Here is a 21,904-nt window from a genome sequence, read left to right on the forward strand (position 1 = left end):
GGGAGAGCAAAGACCTGTAGTTCCCCCAAGCCCCTTTTTTGTCCATGAGTTGATTTGTGAACTGGAAGGAATGATGAGTTCTTAAGGAAGATGATAAGATTTAAAAGTTAAAGAATCACTGCTTTGCATGTATCTGAATTAAACAACAGTGGAGCTGGAATTATTATGATACATTACTAAAGACATGCAATAGAGGAATTTTGAAATTGTAAATATCATCACGTATTTCACTGGAAAATGCTGGGTATGTCCATTTGGCCTGAGATTTGCTTCAGAATATGATCAATGCTGTAACTCATTCTCCACTGGACTCAAGCTCTGTAAAAGCAAGGGCCTGGTTGGGTTTTCTGTGCTATATCCCCCAGTGTCTGGAACATGTCAAATACCTAGAGGGTGCTCAATAAATATTTGTTCAATCAGTGAATGGATAAATGATTTAAATATTAGTCATCCACTAAAAAACCCATAGATCTATTATATCATTTCCTCCTTCACTTCCTTCTTTCTTCCCTCCCTCTTTTTATCCCTAGCCTACGTTTCTCCCACCCTCCTTCCCTAACCCTAACCCTAACCTTAACTCTAACCCTAACCCATCCATCTCTTTATCTATCTGTTTGACCCGGTAACAAGTAGTATTTAACGGCAAGCTTCTGGAGGAGTAATGACTAAGAAGTGATATTTAAAATCTACACATGAAAAGATCAACATATTCATTTATATCAAAATTATAAATTTTATATTGTTAAAAAATAAAAAGCAAACAAATATAATCACTTGAGAAAAATTCTTTGCAGGGAAAAATGACAGAGTTGTTATTTGTACCTTATAAGATGGTATAAATCAGTAAATAAAACACTAAGACTTGAAGGAAATGTACCAAAAAACCCTCACATTTTCTGTAATATTATTATTTTCCAATTTTCCTATATTTTCAGTAATGTGGCTATTTTGCTTTTATTATTTGGAAAGTACATTTCTAGAAGTGAAGTACAGGCTCACCTAATTCACCCTGTCTGACGCTCTTCCCCAGGAGGAGCAGCTCTGGACCTGAAAGCCTGTCCTCCCAAACCCTATCGCTGGATCCTTGACATGACTTGGCTGAATCTTGTGGAGCTGAGTAAACTTCCACAATTTGCAGAAATTATGAACCAGGTAATACAATAAAGGGCTGGTTGAAAGTGCAGATCTGCAAACCCAAACATACCCGGCCCACTTAAACTGGGGCTTCCTGGCAGCAATTCCTTCACCCAAAAAAGTCAACCCAATAGTTTGGATTTGAGGCTCTGTGGCTGTCTGGGAGAGATCTTGGACAGATGGACCTCAGGGTTAACCTCTTCATAGTTGCAGGCAACTATGTTTTCCTCCGGTGTGGTGGGCGTGGGTCATTTTTGTATGCCTGTTTGAGTTGCTGCTGGAATCAGAACCAGTAGATGGACCCTTTTATTGTAGACGATTCATGCTTTTACACTTTGACTTCTGCCTATGATTAAGTTATTTGTGCAGATTTGAATGTGAGTCAAATTAAGAGGTTGAGGTCCCTGTAAAAAATTAATTATTTTAGTGGTGAAATATAATGGTGAAAACGGAGAAATAGGTACCGATTTGCTTGTTTTTTTCTTATTTGAAAATGTACATTGATTACTGTGGATTAATTGTTGAGTCAATTGTTACTGGAAAACAATCATGAGACTCAGAATAAAGATAGCTGTTTCTTACTGGGATCTGTTGGCTGCAACTGCCTGTCACTGATGGAGCCTTCAGTTTCCCAGTGTCAGATGCCAATAATCATCTCTTTTCTGTGGCTGCTAGTGACTGACAGATGGGGCCATAGGTAGACTGCAGGTTGTCAGAGCCTCATGCTGTAATCACCAATCCCCTGCCCAACATACTGTGTTAGCTGCCTCTGTTTGTTTAGTGGCATTTCTGAAACATTGTGTAGACTCTACCTGTTCAGCCTGGTTGGGTCTGAGTCAATTGGATAAACTCTCTGGGTTCCATCTGTGGATAGACAGTGAGCTTTGTTTTGTAGTACAACCACAGATGAGTCCTCCAAGCCCAAACAAATGCTTGGAAAAAGAAAGCGATCTTGGGCTGGGTGCAGTGGTTCACGCCTGTAATCCCAGCACTTTGGGAGGCCGAGCCAGGTGGATCACGAGGTCAGGAGTTTGAGACCAGCCTGACCAACATAGTGAAACCCCGACTCTACTAAAAATACAAAATATTAGCTGGGTGTGGTGGCGGGTGCCTGTAATCCCAGCTACTCGGGAGGCTGAGGCAGGAGAATCGCTTGAACCTGGGAGGCGGAGGTTGCAGTGAGCCGAAATTGCGCCGTTGCACTCCAGCCTGGGCGACAGTGTGAGACTCTGTCTCGGAGGGAAAAAAAAAAGAAAAGAAAGTGATCTCGGTCTGGTCAGAGGTTGAGTAAGGGAGATAGTCAAGAACCACTGGAAAAATCACTCGAAGCCCACGCCCTCTAATGATGGTTTATATTGATACAAGGATATTTATTATTGTTTGCCTCTGCCAACTAGGTTTTAACTACTCATGAGGTAGAATATAGTAGCTATTACTGCTTACTATGGGATAGGTACTTTGCAACAATAACCCTGCCACAGAAGGGCAGAGTTATTGACCCTAATTTATAGATGAGATAACGGAGGTTCAAAGAGTTAGTTAAGTACTTGCCCAAGAGCCCATTGCCAATAAGTGGCAAAACTCATGCTCTTCCCATGCCATCATGAGTTATTTCTCTCCCACTCCTGTTACAACACCGATTGGGCCAGAAGTGGGGTGAGGAGCAGTTCTCAGGAAGGTTGCAAAAGTTCAGCGGAGACCTGCAGTCAAGTGGCCATCAGTCTGGCCTGCCTGTGGGAAGGAAGGGAGGAAGCAGAAGATCAGTCTTCCAGCTGAGTGGGTGTCAGGAACTGAAATATAATAGAGCAGCTGCCCTGACCTTGGCGTCCCAGGCCAAGGGCCAGGAAAAGGAATGAGAAATGGAGGTGGACATCCAGAGGCTGGAAGTCATCTTATCACCTGTCATGGCTGCAGCTCACTTTGAAGCTCTACTGTGGTCAAGTCAAAATTAGCAGGTGGAAAGTCAGTAGCTGAAGAATAGTCATCCACTTTCTTCCTGTGCCTCAGATGCAGTTGTGGAGGAGGCCTCTGGGGGACACTGTGGGCAGGGGCAAGGTAGGGCTGGAAACACCCAGGCCCTGGCATGCAGGCATCTTCTTTGAGGGCAGCCAACCAGAGAGAGCTGCTGCAATCTTCAGGAGATAGATGGCAGTTGTGAAACATTTCAGAAATCCTCTTCTTCTTCTTCTTCTTTTTTTTTTTTTCTTGAGATGGAGTCTCACTCTGTTGCCCAGGCTGGAGTGCAATGGCGCAATCTCGGCTCACTGCAACTTCCGGCTCCCGGGTTGAAACAATTCTCCTGTCTCAGCCTCCTGAGTAGCTGGGATTGCAGATACACGCCGCCACGCCCAGCTAATTTTTTGTATTTTAGTAGGGACAGAGTTCCACCCTGTTGCCCAGGCTGGTCGTGAACTCCTGAGCTCAGGCACTCTGCCCGCCTCTGCCTCCCAAAGTGCTGGGATTACAGGCATGAGCCACCATGCCAGGCCAGAAATCCCCTTCATCTTTTAGTGCCCCAGGGACAAAGTGGGAGCAACTGAGTTGCAGAATAACTGTTCTGTTATTAATTTATACTCTATCTGTATCCTGTATGATGAATTGTTCACACCACAGATATGAGACTTTGGACAGTTATTTAACCTCTCTATGCCTCAATAAAAAGTAGGGGTCATAGAGGAAAAAGTGTAATCCTCAGGTCTGGCATAAGGCATCTGCTGTGTGAGCCTTTGCTATTTGCTATTATTGCTTACCGTGGCTTTTTTATTTTTATTTTTATTTTTATTTTTTTGTTTTTGAGAGGGAGTTTCGCTCTCATTGCCCAGAGCTGGAGCACAGTGGTGCAATCTCGGCTCACAGCAACCTCTGCCTCCTGGGTTCAAGTGATTCTCCTGCCTCAGCCTCCTGAGTAGCTGGGATTACAGGCATTTGCTACCATGCCTGGCTAATTTTTTTATTTTTAGTAGAGACAGGGTTTCTCCATGTTGGTCAGGCTGGTCTCGAGCTCCCAACCTCAGGTTATCCACCCGCCTCGGCCTCCTGAAGTGCTTACAGGCGTGAGCCACTGTGTACCATGGCTTTTTTAAAAGCACACTTACAAACACTGTCTAAATAACCCAGCCTGATTGTTGCTGAAGAGCAGGGATAGGCTCAATAATCTATAGTTTTCATACTTACTCTTGATGGCACTTGGGCGTCAGTGAGCACCTTTTAATGCCTCTGAAAACCTGAAGTCTTTTTCATGCTTCTGAACAATATTTAAGACCAGCTGTTGGAGAGACTCTTTCGTTATCAGGCTTTAGGTCTCAAGGTGGGGGATCACTAGGAAAATAAAATTTTGATTATGTCATCTATCATTATTTTTAAGTAGAGATCAACATTTAGAGGTTGGGTTATCAGAACGGTCTGGAGGTGGTTCTCAACTGAGGGTAATCTATCCACTCCCAGGGGCATTTGGCTGTGTCTGGAGAGATTTTTGATTGTTAGGACCCGGGTGGAGGGTGCTACTGGCATCTCGTAAGATGTTTAGAAGGGACACTTCTAAACATCTTACAATGCCCAGGACAGCCCCCCACAAAAAAAAAATTCAGATCCAAATGACAATAATACCAAACTTGAGAAACCTTGATTTGTGTTTCTTCTGGGCCAATCATTTGGTGCAGTTGACACACGATCCTAATTGCAGCAAATAATGTAGAAAAATAATGGAAGAACTGGAAGGGAATAGTAATATCCACGTTATTCAAGTCATTGATCCTGAAGAAAGGTTTAAACTGTGCTGTTATGCTTGAAAAATTATCTGCCTGTAAAGAATGACCCTCTCAGGTGATTCAGAATCCTTTCTAATATATTCCAATTACATATAGTTCTGTGGCTTGCTAATTGGCTTGCTTCTTTTAGATATCTCGTAATGAGAAGGGGTGGAAAAGCTGGTTTGATAAAGATGCTCCAGAGGAGGAAATTATCCCTGATGGATATAACGATTCACTAGATACCTGCCGTAAACTTTTACTTATCAGGTGAGAACAGGCATTATCAGACCTAGAAGCATCACTCATAATATTGCTAAATTACAGATTTTATCTCAGTGAGTTTACTTCACTATATCACTGTCATTGAAAGAAACGGCAAAAACCGCAATTACTTTTGTGCCAACCTAATATTATAAGAAATGTATGTACTTCCAAATTATGGTTTTGGATAGCAGTTCTTCAGTTCCTTGACAAGCAAAATAAGATGGTGATGGTGATAGGGAATGATGTATTTTGACAACGTATTAATGATAGTGCTTTTAGCAAAAAGCGTGAAAAATATGCTTTTATTATTCACTTTGTTCATGATTTACCATTGAGTGTAAATCAGTTATTGTTGAATTTATTTCTTTAAAAAAACAGACCTCACAAAGTTACAAGACAATTAGCTTATAAGCTAAAGTTAAATTGCATTTGAGAAAAAAAACCAATAATATTGCACTGAATTTGAAATATATAAATGCTACTTTTGGCTATAAAATGGAAACAAAAGTTTGAAATTGCTGTTAAAGGAGAAAATCGCCCTCTCTTTTCACTTTTTACATTTCCTCAGTGTCCAACTCAGAGACCTTCCACATTGAAAAAAATCAGTGTGTGTGTCTGCGTGTGTGTGTGTGTGTGTGTGTGTGTTTGTATGGTGGGTGGGTAAGGCAGAGGAGTAAAGCAGGGGAGATGAGACCTCCACATGAAAAATGAGAGGTAGAGTTATTTTGAAGCAATTTTTTCTTTTCTAATGTTATACACCTAAGTTTGCACTTCTTAGAAAAAGCTATTTCTTAGATATTGTCACCCTTCAACCCTTCAAGAGTGACCAGAACAATGCTAATGTTGACCTCATAGTCCGCAGAGTATGAAAAGGCTTTTTTTTTTTTTTTTTTTTTGAGATGGAGTCTCACTCCGTTGCCCAGGCTGGAGTGCAGTGGCATGATCTCGGCTCACTGCAAGCTCCGCCTCCGGGGTTCACACCAGTCTCCTGCCTCAGCCTCCCAAGTAGCTGGGACTACAGGCACCTGCCGCCACACCCGGCTAATTTTTTGTATTTTTAGTAGAGATGGGGTTTCACTGTGTTAGTCAGGATGGTCTCGATCTCCTGACCTCGTGATCTGCCAGCCTCGGCCTTCCAAAGTGCTGGGATTACAAGCATGAGCCACCGTGCCTGGCCAGGGCTACTTAGTTTTATTGGAACAAATGTGTCTGTTTTGTAATCCACCATTTAAAAATGAGATATATGTCAAATAGTGCAATCTAGTAGCACAAAAAAAAAAGTCTGTGGGGCTTGTCTGTGCTTTACCATATCAGTATTAAATGACACTTATCCAATGTGTCTGTGTGTAGAACTTGCTATGGTGTGCACTACACAAATGGTATGCCACAAATGCTTGGTGACCAATTTACTTTGGGTATCTTTGGCACATTGGTTCCTCCCCTGAAGTCTGTGGAGCTTCAGAGTGTGTGGCAGGTCAGCCCCTACCATGTGTTGGAGCTGGTAGAGGACACTGTGTTGTTATGGGCTCTGCCCTACTTCTTGCCAATGCCTGGCTGGTACCAAAACCACACGATTAAATTTGTGCTCATCCATGGATAGGAAACCTTGCCATTCCTCTTACATAGATGTGGAAAAGTAGGAATTAGCTTGTTGCCCTTTTGCTAATTAAATGTATGTTTTTACTTACTCAGGATAAAAATTGAACACGTTTAGTTTATTTCGCCTAACTTGTATTCATTTTTAGGTCTTGGTGCCCAGACCGTACTGTTTTTCAAGCAAGAAAGTATATTGCAGATTCTTTGGAGGAGAAGTACACAGAACCAGTTATCTTAAATCTGGAGAAAACTTGGGAAGAAAGTGATACCCGGACACCTCTGATATGCTTCCTGTCCATGGGATCCGACCCCACCAATCAAATTGATGCATTGGCCAAGAAACTGAAACTGGGTAAGATTAGCAATCTACAAAATTTAGCAACACTTCGATATTTTTTTGCCCCAAATTTTGCCTTTCATAATTTTATAACTGATTCTTAGAAGTAGATGTAAAACTGAATTCAAAAAATATTAAACTTATTCCTCTTTCATCCTTTCATACCTCCTAAAGTGAGGGAATGATATCGGTATCTTTGTGTAGAGAAGAACATACTCATCTACCATATACTGTTTTTTTTTTATTGGTTGTGTTTTTAAGTTCTAAGGAGATAGCTGTATTGCATGGATAGCTGACTAACAAGAATGAACACACAATAGCCAAAGTTTATGTTATTGCCATGTCTATATAAAATTACAGCAAAGTTTATTTTGTCACAAATTGAAAAACTATAACCATTATTGTAATGCATAGTAATTAGGGATTAATTATTTCATTGCTTTCACTTAATAACCATTCAGTACAGGCAGTATGCTAGATTTGGGGAGTACAGAGATGAATACAACACAGCTGGGAAAGACAGACATGTAAACATGTAATTGAAGGCAATGTGACAACTGCAGTAAATGTTTCATAGAAGTGGCTGATCACAGGATTCGGAGCTACACGGATTGCCTGGGGTATAGGGGGAAACATCACATTGATGGTATTTGAGTAGGAAATTAAAAAATAGATAAAATTTACCAGGTGGGGTGGTGGGAGATAGAAAGTTACTCCAGGGGGAGGAGATGGGAAAGAAGTTATAAACACAAAAGTGTTTATAAGTGTGACTGAGTCAGTAGGATTAAAGGACAGGGATGCAGAGCACATCTTGACAGGACTGAGCCATCCTGTAAGAAGGACGGTTTATCCCCTGCTTCATTCATACTGTGAAAATCTGAATGTTGTTGACATTGGCATTTGCAATCTTCTAGAGTCAGATATCTATAACTATACCTTGTAGGATTAATCCAATCATGTCTTTTGAGTATTAAAGTGATTGATTATGAATCACTAAATCTATCCTGTGAAGTAAAATTACATTAAATTTATTACATAGTCGACATAAGCATGATATAAAATCAATTCAGTCATGTCCATGTACTAGCCACATGTCCCTCTGCATAAAACCAAGCTATGGTAGTATGGTCCATGTTCATGTCCTCTTTTCTCATCTTGACTTCTCTCTATTTGTTGTCACCACACTGTTCTATATTCTTAGTGGATCAGTGTTCAAATGGCCACGGTCCTCTATCTGAACACTGATACCAATGCAAAGAGCTCCCAGGTTCTGTTGGCAACTGCTCATGGTTAAGTCTCATTCGCTATCTTCAAAGTAGGCAGTTTTACTCTAGTATTTACTGCAGCACACCAGCTGTCTGAGTTTATCTAAGAGTGATACCTCTCTAGTAGCCTTATAGTTTGCAAATCTCTCTCAAATCTGTTGCTCTATGAGTGTTTATCCAGCTGCCTCTATGCCTCACTTCTGTCTGCACACAGGTGTCTTTTTTCTCTCTTGCCACTTACCATTCTTCTCCACATGGCAGAACATGTGGCTTCTAGTGGCTCATGGGCTTCACTGCTTACGTGCTCAGAATGTTCAGCAGTCTCAGGGAAACTCTTCTTTTTGTCGTGGTTCCAAGTCCCAATATCCAGGGAAGTAACTCATTGTCTTTGCTTTGGTCATGCACTCCTTTCTGGGCCAATCAATGAACTATTGCTCCGGAGATAGGTTCATAGTAGAAACCTTATGTATGGAGCTGGAATGGGGGACATTTCTTAGAAGGTACAATGCCTAGAAGGAGGAGAATTCCACTAGAGTTACCATTTCAAATGTTGTAATTTAAGAACATAATTAAGAAATTCAAGGTCTCCTTTGGGAGAAATTATAACTGACATTAAATGAATACGGAAGGGCAGACTTGTGTTATGTCCTTTAGTGTTACCATACTGCTTTGCTTAGCAATTTGGTGATTTCCATTTCTTGCTCCTACTTTACTTTTTCCAACAACAATCCAGGCTTCTATTGATTACTTTATTAGGATACTGGAACAACATAGATTTGGCTTTGACACTGAAGGATCAAATGAATTTTATAAACAATTCTACTGCCAAATCATTTGAGCAGTATTAGGAAATCTCAGGCTGCTTGCTGCTTTGGGTCGAAAGTCCCAAAGATAGCTGTTAAAATGGAACTATTACACAGACCGAACAACATGTTAATGTAGTCTCAGCTATTAATATTTTATTTGAAAATCTGGATAATAAATAATCATAGAATGCTTAAGGTGAATGTGACTGGAAATCTTGAAATCTAATTACTTTTTTTTTTTTTTTCACAGTTGGGGGAAACTATGGTCTGGAGATAAGGCCCCAGACCTAGTCTGTGGCAGATCTGGTTCGGGACTTATCTCAAGAACCCCACTTCAGTGATCTCATTAGTCTTTCTTTTTCATTCCTTCTCATTGTTTTCACTAAATGAATTAACCAGCTACCCAAAAATAACATAAGGATGGGACAGAATCAAATAAGTTTTTGTAGAAAAAGAGGAGAAGGGAAACTTTGGGTTATAGATATTGTCTTGTACTGGTCAATATCTGTAGTGAGAAATTTGGAGCAGATAAACTCTGCACAGAGTACTGAGTACATGGGCAAAGTGGAGAAAGCAGATGGATTTAGCATGAGAGCCTTTCTAGGAGCCTGAATGGGGGAGGAAGGAGGTCTCAGGGGAAGGAAGGGCTTAAAAAGAACACCTAAAAACAAACGAAAGAGAACAAATACATAAAACCCCACAAGTACACAAAAGTAGAAGTGGGAAAACTGATATAACAATATGTACAGATGAAACATTTTAACATTTTAAATATTAAGAGAATGGCTCATAATTATAGTAACAAATTACAGCATCTCATTAAAATTGGCAAATTTATAGAAACATTTGAATTTAGAAAATTTCCTCAGAAAAGGCAGAAAACCCTGAATAAACCAATAATCAAGGTGAGAAAAAGTAGAAGTTTTAAAATTATTACATCAGCAAGGGCTCTAGGCTTGGATAATTTTCTGATAAGTCCTTTAAAACTTTCAAGGACTCTCCTATGCTATATTCTGTTCCAAAAGATGGAAAAAGAGAATACATTTTCCTTTTTCTTTTGAGACAGGCTCCCACTCTGTCACCCAGGCTGGAGTGCAGTGGTGCAATCATGGCTCACTAAAGCCTTGACCTTCCAGGCTCAAGTGATCCTCCTACCTCAGCCTTCCAAGTAGCTGGGACTACAGGCACACACCACTAATCCTAGCCACATTTTGTTTTCTGTTTTTTGTAGAGATGAGGTCTCATTATGTTGCCCAGGCTGGTCTTGAACTCCTGAGCTCAAGTGATCCTCCCTCCTTGGCCTCCTAAAATGTTGGAATTACAGACATGAACCACTTCATCTGGCCCATTTTTCTCTTTATTTGCATTATTCTGAAACAGTAAACTGACCCAGATAGTAACTGCATAAAAGAAAGAAAACTGGCCAGGCATGGTGGCTTATGCCTGTAATCCCAGCACTTTGGGAGGCCGAGGTGGGTGGATCACCTGAGGTCAGGAATTTGAGGTCAGCCTGACCAACATGGCGAAACCCCATCTGTACTAAAAATACAAAAATTAGCTGGGTGTGGTGGCGGGTGCTTGTAATCCCAGTTACTCATGAGGCTGAGACATGAGAATAGCTTGAACCTGGGAGGCGGAGGTTGCAGTGAGCTGAGTTTGAGCCATTGCACTCCAGCCTGGGTGACAGAGCGAGACTCCATCTCAAAAATAAGTAAATAAATAAATAAATAAATAAATGTAAGGATCTTAACTAAATCACAAGCAAGATGAATTTATAGTGACGTCAGCAAGATGTCTCATATCCCTCCACATATCCCTCCCTCATATCCCACCACCACATCAGGAATTCTGTATCCATCTACAGACAAAGTCTCTCTGCAGGAGACTTGGGATATAGGTAGAAGGTTGTGAAACCCTATTAAAATCCAAGACCTAGGAGGGTTGTTTTGAGAGTACAAACTGACACCCAAATGGAAGATCTGCCAATTGTGCTTCCAGGTTCAAGCCTAGAAATGGCCCTGCTCCCCAAGGAGTTTGGCTACAGCCCTTTTTGGCCTTGAGCCTGCAAATAAAACCAACTGCCAAGGGTTGTAGGTGGAATCAGGCACACTAGTGTCTCAGTGGAGAGGCTTGTCTGCCTGCCAACATCGATCTTGGCAGTGAACTTGAAAGTTGCCCTATGGCTTGTCTCCAGCCACCCTCAGCTGAGGTCCCAACTCAGAGCTAACTATGCAAGAGCCCAGAAGGAGGCTTGCTCATATCTAGCAGCCTGGGAGTCTGAGCCTCCACGAAGGGCTCATCAACCTCTGTACCCCAGCAGATACCAAGGTGCCCACTGTCAGCTCTGGTCCCTCCTGCTGCAGTCAGGGAACTACCCTACCTGTGCAGGGATCTACTGGGAGATACATGCCCTTCTGAGCCAATGAGATGAGCTCTTCAGCCATCATCCTCCAGCAGATCCCAAAAAGGCCCAGTCTCAGCTCTAGTCCCTCCTTCTGTAGTCAGGAAACTAATTTGTGCAGAGACCTTCTGGGAGACACACTCCCATCTGAACCAATGAGGTGGGCTTGCCAGCTGCTGCCCCACGTCAAGTCCTGAAGGGCTCCAGTCTCAGCTCTGGCTCCTCCTGCTGCATTTGGAAACTATCCCATCTGTGCAGAGACTTGCTGGAAAACAAACCCATCTGGGCCACTGGGACCGGCTTCTGAGCTTGTGTCCCTGACCAACTTTCTCACACAGTTCAGGCACATTGTCCCTAAAAACAAAACAAAACAACAGCAACAAAACACTTGTTATAAATATCAGATTTTTTGGTAAGCCTCATGGTAACCACAAAGCAAAAACCTATATTAGATACACTAAAATTAAAAAGTAAGGAATCAAAACATACTGCTAGAGAAAATCACTTAAGCCCGACCAAGGGAAGACTACAAGAGAGGAAGAATGGAAGAAGAAAGGATCTACAAATCAACGAGAAAACAAGTAACAAAATGGCAGTAGTAAGTCCTTACCTACCAATAATTACCTTGAATGTAAATAAAATCTACGATTAAGAGACACAGAGTGGCTTGATGGATTTTTTAAAAAAGACCCAGCTACATGCTGCCTACAAGAGACTCATTTTACCTGTAAGGATACACACAGACTGAAAATGAAGGATGGAAAAAGATATTCTATGCAAATGGGCACCATAAAAAGAACAGGAGTAACTATGCTTATATCAGATAAAACAGACTATAAGCCAAATACTGTAAAAGAAACAAGGCCATTATACAGTGATTAAGGGTAAATACAACAAGAGTGCATGTGCGCGCACACACGCACACACACACGCACCCAACATCAGAGCACCTAAGTGTATAAAGATATATAAAAATTAATGTATATTAATTATAATAAAAGATATAATTAATAAAAATATAAATATTAATAGACCTAAAGGGATAAACTGCAATACAATAATAGTAGGGGACTTCAACATCCCATTTTCAGCAATGGACAAATCACCCAGATAGAAAATCAATAAAGAAACATTTGAGTTAAACCATACTCTAAATCAAATGGATCTAACAGACATTTACAGAACATTCCATCCAATAGTTGTAAAATATACATGTTTTTAAACAGCACATGGAACATTCTTGAGAATAGATCATATATGAAGCCACAAAACAAGTCTTAACCAATTAAAAAAAATTGGAAACCTACCAAGTATCTTTCTTGACCATAATGGAATGAAACTAGAAATAAGTAACAGTAGGAACTTTGGAAACTGTACAAATACCTGAAAATTAAACAATATGTTCCTGAATAACCAATGAGTCAAAGAAGAAATTTAAAAGGAGATTTAACAATTTCTTGAGACAAGTGAAAATGGAAATACAACACACCAAAATCTACGGAATACAACAAAAGCACTTCTAAGAGAGAAGTTTAGAACAATAAATGCCTGCACCAAAAAAAAAAAAAAAAAAATCACAAATAACCTAATGTTGCATCTCAAGGAACTAGAAAGACAAGAACAAATTCAACTCAAAATTTGAAGAAAAGAAATAATAAAGATCAGAGTAGAAATAAATACAATAGATTTTTTGTTTTTTTTTTTATGAAGTCTCGCTGTCTCCCAGGCTGGAGCGCAGTGGCGGGATCTCGGCTCACTGCAAGCTCCGCCTCCTGGGTTCACGCCATTCTCCTGCCTCAACCTCCGAGTAGCTGGGACTACAGGCACCAGCCACCATGCCCAACTAATTTTTATTTTGTATTTTTGGTAGAGACGGGGTTTCACCGTGTTAGCCAGAATGGTCTCGATCTCCTGACCTTGTGATCCACCTGCCTCGGCCTCCCAAAGTGCTGGGATTACAGGTGTGAGCCACCGTGCCTGGCCGATAGAAATTTTTAAAAGTACAAATGATCAGCAAAATGAAGCGATGTATTTTTGAAATGATAAAATCAATACGCCTTTGGCCAGACTAAGAAAAACAGAGATATGACTGAAAAAAAAAAAACAGAGATGAAAAAGGAGACATCATAACTGATACCACAGAAATACAAAAGATCATTAAAGATTGCTATGAAAAATTACATGCCAACAAATTGGAAAACTTAGAATAAATGGATAAATTTCTGGACAAACATAACCTACCAAGATTGAATCATGAAGAATTAGATAACCTGAATAGCCAATGAGTAATGAGATTAAATCAGTAATTAAGTCTCCCATCAAAAAAAAAAAAAAAAAGCCCAGGAACTGATGGCTTCATTATGGAATTCTATCAAACATTTAAGGAAGAAGTAATACCTATTCTTCTCAAATTATTCCAAACAATTGAAGTGGCTAGGAATTTTTTCAAACTCATTCTATGAGACTAGCATTACTCCAATTTCAAAACACAAGGACACAACAAAGAAAGAAAACTGCAGACCGATACCCTGATGAACATAGATGTAAAATCCTCAGCAAAATACTAGCAAACCAAATCAAACAGTGCTCCGAAAGGTCATTCACATTGATTAAATGAAATGCAGGGATGTTTCAAGATACATAAATCAGTGTGTGATTCATGACAGTAACAGAATGAAGGACAAAAACCATATGATCATCTCAATAGACACAGAGAAAGAATTGGATAAGATTCAACATTCCTTTGTGATAAAAACCCTAAACTAATTAGGTATGAAGGAATGTACCTCAACACAATAAAGGTCATGTATGACAAACCCATAGCTAACATCTTACTAAACTGGGAAAAGTTGAAAGCTTTTCCTCTAAAATTAGGAACACAACAATGATGCCCACTTTCACCACTTGTGTTCAACATAGTACAGGAAGGTCTAGCTAGAGCAATTAGGCAAGAGAAAGAAATAAAAGGCATCCAAGTTTGAAAAGAGGAAGTCAAATTGTCCCTATTTGTAGATGACATGTATACAGAAAACCCTACAGATGCCACCAAAGAACTGTTAGGACCGAAAAACAAATTCAGTAAAGTTGTAGGATACAAAGTCAACCTACACAAATTAGGGTTTCTATATGCCAACACTGAACTATCTGAAAAAGAAATTTAAAAAGCAATCCCATTTAAAATAGCTACAAAAAATAAAATACCTAGGAGTAAATTTAACTAAGGAGATGAAAAATCTCTACAATGAAAATTATTAAACATTGACAGAAGAAGTTGAAAAGGACACAGATAAATGGAAAGACATCCTGTGCTGATGACTTGAAAGAATTAATATTGTTAAAATGTCCATACTACCCAAAGCAATCTAGAGATTCACATGCAATCTCTATCAAAATACCAATGTCATTTTTTATGGATAGAAAAAAATTCTAAAATTTATATGAAACCACACAAAATCCCAAATAGCTAAAGTGGTCTTGAGCATAAAAAAAAAAAGTTTAGGGCACCAAACTACCTGACCTCAAAATGTACTACAAAGCAATAGTAACCAAAACAGGATGGTAATGGTATAAACCAGACACATAGGCCAATGGAGCAGAATAGAGAAACCAGAGATAAACCCATGCATTTACAACAACTTATCTTCGACAAAGTTGCCAAGAACACATAATGAGGAAAGATAAATCTTTTCAATAAATGGTGTTGGGAAAGCTGGGTAATTAGATGCAGAATAATGAAACTAGACCCCTATCTCTCACCATGCACAAAAATCAAATCAAAATGGATTAAAGACTGAAATGTAAGACCTGAAATTGTGAAACTGCTATAAGAAAACACTGGAGAAAATGCTCCAGAACATTGGTCTGGGCAAATATTTTTTTGTGTAAGACCTCAAAAGCAGGCAACCAAAGCAAAAATAGACAATTGGGAGTACCTCAAGCTACAAAGCTTTTGCATGGCAAAGGAAACAATCAACATAGTAAAGACATAACCTAAAGGATAGGAGAAAATATTTGCAAATTATGCATCTGACAAGGTGTTAATATGCAGAATATATAAGTAACACAAACAATTCAATAGCAAAAAAAAAAAAAACCCAAATAATCTGATAATTGAAGTGGACAGGAGATCCAAACAGACATTTTTCAAAATAAGACATACAAATGGCAAAGAGATATATGAAAAGGGGCTCAACATAATTGGTCATCAGAGAAATACAAATCAAAACTACAATGAGATATCATCTCACCCCTATTTAAATGGCTTGTATGAAAAAAAAAACAGGAACACATGCTGGCAATGATGTGGCGAAAGAAGAACCCTCATACAGTATTTACAGTATTGGTAGAAATGTAAATTGGTACTTTGGAGAATAGTATGGGGGCTCCCCAAAAAACTAAAAATAGAACTACCCTATGATTCAGCAGTACTGCTACTAAGTATATATCCAAAAGAGGTGAAATCATTAAGAAAACTTTGAAAGGTTTTTTTTTTGTTCTAAATACAAAATTAAAAAAAAAAAACGAAGTGAAATCAGCATGTTGAAGAGGTATCTATCTGTACTCCCATGTTTACTGCAGCACTATTCATAATAGCCAAGATATAGAATCAACCTAAGTACCCATCACCAAATGAATGGATTAAAACATGTGGTACATATACACAATGGAATACTATTCAGCCGTAAAAAAGAATGGCATTCTGTCATTTGTGACAACATGGATGAATATGGAGGGCATTATGCTAAACGAAATAAGCTGAGCATAGAATGACAAATACCACATTATCTCACTCTTGGGAATCTAACAAATTTGATCTCTTAGAATTGGAGTAGAATAGTGTCTACCAGAAACTGAGGGAGGGTAGTGGGGAGGAAGAATGATTTCTAGTGTTCTATTGCACAGTAAAGTGAATAGTTAACAATAATTTATTGTGAAAAAAATTATATATAGTCCAAAATAGCTAGAAGAGATAATATTAAATGCTCTAAACACAGGGAAATGAAAATTATTTGTTGTGATGGATTTAATTACCTGATTTGATCATTACACAATGTATACTTGTATCAAAACATCACACTGTACCCATAAATATGTACAATCATTATGTGTCAATGAAAAACAGAATATGACTTTGAAAAGGGAGAATTCAGCAGAACATCAAAAAATAACTTGTAAATAATAACGTGCCTTCACCAAGTTGAAACACATGGGCAAATGTAAGAAAGATACAGGATTAAGAAATCTCATCACAACAATAAGAGAAAAACTTTTCCTTAAGCTATCATACTGTTATCTTGATGGGTGCTATAAAAGCCATTTTATAAAATTCAACACTTATATTTGACTTTTGAAAAGTAAGAACAGAAGGATATTTTATTTATATGATAATGATTGTGAACCCCAAACATCATGATACTTATTGGTGAACAACTAAAGACATATTCATTAAAGTCAGATACAGATGTCTGCTGTTGCCACTGTTATTTAGCATTTTGTTGTAGAAGATATGGCTAATGTATTGAAAGAATCATAAATAAAAGATGTAGCTACTGGAAAGGAGGGACAAAATCAACATTATTCTTAGACAATATAATTGTCTAACAAAAAACACAAATGAATCAACGGAAAAACTATTAGACTTAATAGTCTAATAGTTCAGTGAGGTGACTGTTAACAAGATAAATATATAAAAAATGATGCTTTCTTGTAAAATAAGATGTAAAACTCCCCTTCATTATAGCAATAAAAATAAAACTGAGAAATAATTTTTAAAATACTCATTTAAAGAAAACTATAAAACCTTCTTAGAGACATAAAAGTAGTTAGAATAAATGGAGAGGTAAGCCACATTCCCAGTATAGAGATTCAATGTTGTAAAGATGTCAGTATTTCCTAAATTAATCTATAAATTGAAGCCAGGTCTAATTGAAACTCAAGCATCATTGTTTTTCTAGTTGGATAGTAGAGGGATATTAGAGCTTCTAGAATTGCAAATGGACAAGAATAGCTAAGAAAGCTTGAAATGGAAAAAAATAAGAATAATGGGGAACCAGCACCACCAGATTTTTAAAACATTATCAAATGCCAATAATTTAATCATTTACATTGCAAACATTGATAAATATGGAGCAAAATGAAAGGGCCAAAATTAGACTCTTGTATGTACAATATGTGATAAGATTTGCATTTCCAATCAGTGGAGGAAAAATGGGTTAGACAGTAAATAGTGTTGAGATAGCAGGTTAACTTTAGTAAACATAAAAGTTTTACCTCGCATTAAACTCTAAAATAAATGTTAGGTTGATTAAGGCATTAAGTGCTTTAAATTAAACTATAAAACAAGAAAAAGAATATATTCAATTAGTTATATATTGTTGAGTGGCCAAGATTTTCTTAATCATAATACCTGAGTCTAAAACCAGAGGGACAAGATAGATAATATGACTGGAAGAATTTTAAAACATCTGTATGTTATAAAAAAGGAATAAAATAATGGCATTTGCAGCAACCTGGGTGGAATTGGAGACCATTATTCTAAGTGAAGTAACTCAGGAATGGAAAACCAAACATTTGTTCTCACTCGTAAGTGGGAACTAAGCTATGAGGACGCAAAGGCCTAGGAATGATACAATGGACTTTGGGGACTGGGGAGAAAAGGTTTGAGGGTGTGAGGGATAAAATACTACTTATTGGGTAGAGAGTATACTGCTTGGGTGATGGGTGCCCCAAAATCTCAGAAATCACCACTAAAAATCTTATTCATGCAACCAAACGCAACCTGTTCCCCCCAAAACCTATTGAAATAAAAAAAATCTGTATGTCAAAAGCACCATAAATAAAATAAAAGCACAAACAAAGAAACAAGGATAGGTGTGTGGGCTGGGGACTATAGCATTCCACTTCAGTGGGAGACACTGGGAGTCCTTTTTCATATGTCGTGAATTTTAAAAAAATGTTTGAGTGCTGTATCCAAACTATTCTCCATGTATGAATGCCTCCTAAGAACATATTGAGAGACATACATCCAGATTTATATACAAGGGTGTTTAATCTAGTGCTATTTATAATACTGAAAAATCAAAAATGTCTTAAATATATAAAAAGGTATTGATTGAATGAACAAGAATGCATATGACATGATGGAACACCGTGCTGCCATTAAAAACTGTTTTCCGATAATATTTGATGACAGTAAAATATTCACAACATATTGTTGAAATGTAGAGATATAAAATAATGTATAGGCCGGGCATGGTGGCTCACACCTGTAATCCCAGCACTTTAAGAGGCTGAGGCAGAAGGATCATTTGAGGCCAGGAGTTTGAGATCAGCCTGGCCAAACATAGCAAAACCCTGTCTCTACTAAAAATACAAAAAATTAGTTGGACATGGTGGCACATGCCTGTAATCCTAGCTACTCAGGAGGCTGAGGCATGAGAATCTCTTGAACCCGGGAGGTGGAGGTTGCAGTGAGTCGAGATTGTGCCACTGCACTCCAGCCTGGGCGACAGAGCAAGATTCTGTCTCAAAAAATAAAATAAAATAAAATAATGTATAATACATATATACATATATAAATTTTAATATAGATAGGTCTACAAACCCTTGGAGTCAGATATGTTTCAGAAATCAGAATGTTCTGGTTTTTAGAAGGTGATAGTCCACATATTATATAATACACTGCAGCTAAGATATAAATATTCAGGAAGATAGGGATAAATAAAGACTATAAATAGCCTCACATCTGTTTAGGTCAGCTTTTGCCTCCAAAATGTTTTACCATTTTCAGAGCTTTCTGAATTTTGAAATGAAGGTAAGGGATTGTGGATTATGCATATTAAAAGGATTAGAATAAAGATCTCTAGGGAGGAATATTGGTGATTTTTATTTCCTTCTTTATATGCTCCTGTGTTTTTCAAACCTTTTAATGTGAACATATATTATTTAATTAGAAGTAAGTCCAAAAAATAAAAATAAAAAGTGGAAGAGACACAAGCCTAATTTTGGAAAGGAATATAAAGGCAGTCAAAATTTTACTAAAGTCTTTCAAATACAAACAATTAAAACAAAACCTAAACCACCAAAGTGTAATTATACTGTATCACCTGCAGCAACACTTCCTCTAATGTTTCCTGCATACAGGCTTCTCTTGAGAGTCCGCCTTATGATATCTTGGCAGTCCTTGCCCCCCACCTGCAAAAACTCAGCCTATGCTGTTTCTTGTCTCATTGGCCCCTTTCCTTCCTTGCGTGGGAATGTTTCTCACTTTTTCAATGCCAATCAATCTTTTTCTTCCCCAGGCCATTCAGAAAAGATATAAAATATTTATCACCTTATATTAAATGAAGAAAGATTACAAATTAATAACAACCTTCCACATTAAGAAACTTAGAAAAGAAGAGCAAACTAAACTCAAAGCAGTCAAAAGAAAGGAAATAATAAATATGTGAGCAAGAAAAGCCAGATAATAGAAAAACAACAAAGAACCAAGAAGTCAAAAGTATCTTTTTTGAAAGATCAATAAAATTGACAAATATTTAGCTAAACTAACCAAGAATAAAGAAGAGAAAGTGAAGATTACGAAAATCAGCAATGAAAGAGGGACGTAACTATTTACCTCACCAAAATTTAAAAACTCCTAAGGGAATACTGTGAACAATTATGCCAACAAATTAGATAACGTAGATGAAATGGAAAAAATATTAGAGAGAGATAACTATTGAAACTGACTCAAGAAGAAGCAGAAAATCTGAATAGAGCCATAAGAAGTATGGAGATTTATTCATTAATCAAAAAATTCCCACAAAAGGAATCTTAGTCCCAGATGGCTTCATTGGTGAATTCTAGCAAATTTTTAATGAATAGCACTAGTTTTTCTCAAGCTTTTCTAAAAATAAAAGAGGAATGAACACTTTTCAATCCATTCTGAGACCAGTGTTACCATGATACCAAATGCAGACAAAGACATCACACATACAAAAAACTACAGACCATTATCCCTTATGCACATAGAAACAAAATTCTCAACAAAGTATTATCAAACCAAATGCAGCACCATATAAAAACATTATACACTATGACCAAGTGAATTAATCCCAGGAGTATGAGATTGGTTAAACATATGAATATCAATCAATGTAATATACCATATTAATAGAAAAATAGACAACAACCACATGATCATCTCAACAGATGCTGTCTTAGTCTGTTTGAGCTGCTACAACAAAATACCATAGACTGGGTAGCTTTTAAGCAATAGAAATTTATTTCTCATAGTTCTGGAGGCTGAGAGTCCAAGATCAAGACCCTGGCCGATTCAGTAGCTGATAAAGGCCTGTTTCCTATTTCATAGATGACTTCTCATTGTGTCTTCACATGGTGGAAGGAGGGCATCTTTTATAAGGTCACTAATCCCACTCTTAATACCTTGTCACTTCCTAGTACCATCACTTTGGGGTTTAGGTTTCAACATACGAATTTTAGGGGTACATAAACATTTAGTCCATTGCAGATGCAGAAAACCATTGAAAACATTGATAAATATGAATTAGCAAACTAGGAATAAGAGGAAATTTTCTCAACCTGATAAAAGGCACCTACAAAAAACTCACAGTTAATGTCACACTTAATGGTAAAAGACTGAATGCCTTCTCCCAAAGATCAGGAGAAAGACAAGGACATCTACTCTTACAACTTTTGTTCAGCATTGTATTGGAGGTTCTAGATAGGGCAATCAGACCAGGCAAAGAAAAAAAAAAACCCATCTACATTGGAAAGGAAGAAGTAAAACCGCCTCTATGATTGTGATATGAATTTGTACATAAAAAATTATAAGTAGCTTACCAAAAAACAATTCGAACTAATAGATGAGTTCAGCAAGATTGTAGGATACAAGATCAATATTTAAAAGCTATTGTATTTCTATGAACTAGCAAGAACAATTCAAAAATGAAATCATAAACACATTAAAATTCATTTACAATATTATTAAAAATAAAATACTTAGGAATAAATTCAATAAAAGAAGTGGAAGATTTGTACATTGAAAACTAAAAAACATCGTTAAAAAATTAAATACCTAAATAAATGGAAAGACATCCAGTGTTCATGGATCAGACTTTGGTAAAATGGCAGTACTCATCTAATAAATCAAGAGATTTAACTCAATCCCTATAAAAATCCCAACAGCCTTTTTTAAAAATAGAAATTGACAAGATGATCCTAAAATGTGTATGGAAATTCATGGGACCCAAGCTAGCTAAAACAATCTTGAAAAGGACGAACAAAGCTATAGGACTTATGCTTCCCAAAATCAAGACTTACTACAAAGCTACAGTAATTAAAACAGTGTG

The 21,904-nt window shown here is 37.8% G+C and overlaps 1 protein-coding gene across 1 annotated transcript in view; it reads left to right on the plus strand.

Annotated features, from left to right (window-relative positions):
* The window catches only part of DNAH8 (dynein axonemal heavy chain 8), a 311,999-nt gene that overhangs the window by 227,290 nt on the left and 62,805 nt on the right, over positions 1-21,904 (plus strand). The window contains exons 80-82 of the mRNA XM_054492591.2: positions 1,031-1,152; positions 5,032-5,150; positions 6,893-7,095. Coding sequence (XP_054348566.2) covers positions 1,031-1,152; positions 5,032-5,150; positions 6,893-7,095 — 444 coding nt within the window. The remainder of the gene's footprint in view (positions 1-1,030; positions 1,153-5,031; positions 5,151-6,892; positions 7,096-21,904) is intronic.

Source organism: Pongo pygmaeus, chromosome 5 (genome assembly GCF_028885625.2).
Source record: "Pongo pygmaeus isolate AG05252 chromosome 5, NHGRI_mPonPyg2-v2.0_pri, whole genome shotgun sequence".
Lineage (NCBI taxonomy): Eukaryota > Metazoa > Chordata > Mammalia > Primates > Hominidae > Pongo > Pongo pygmaeus.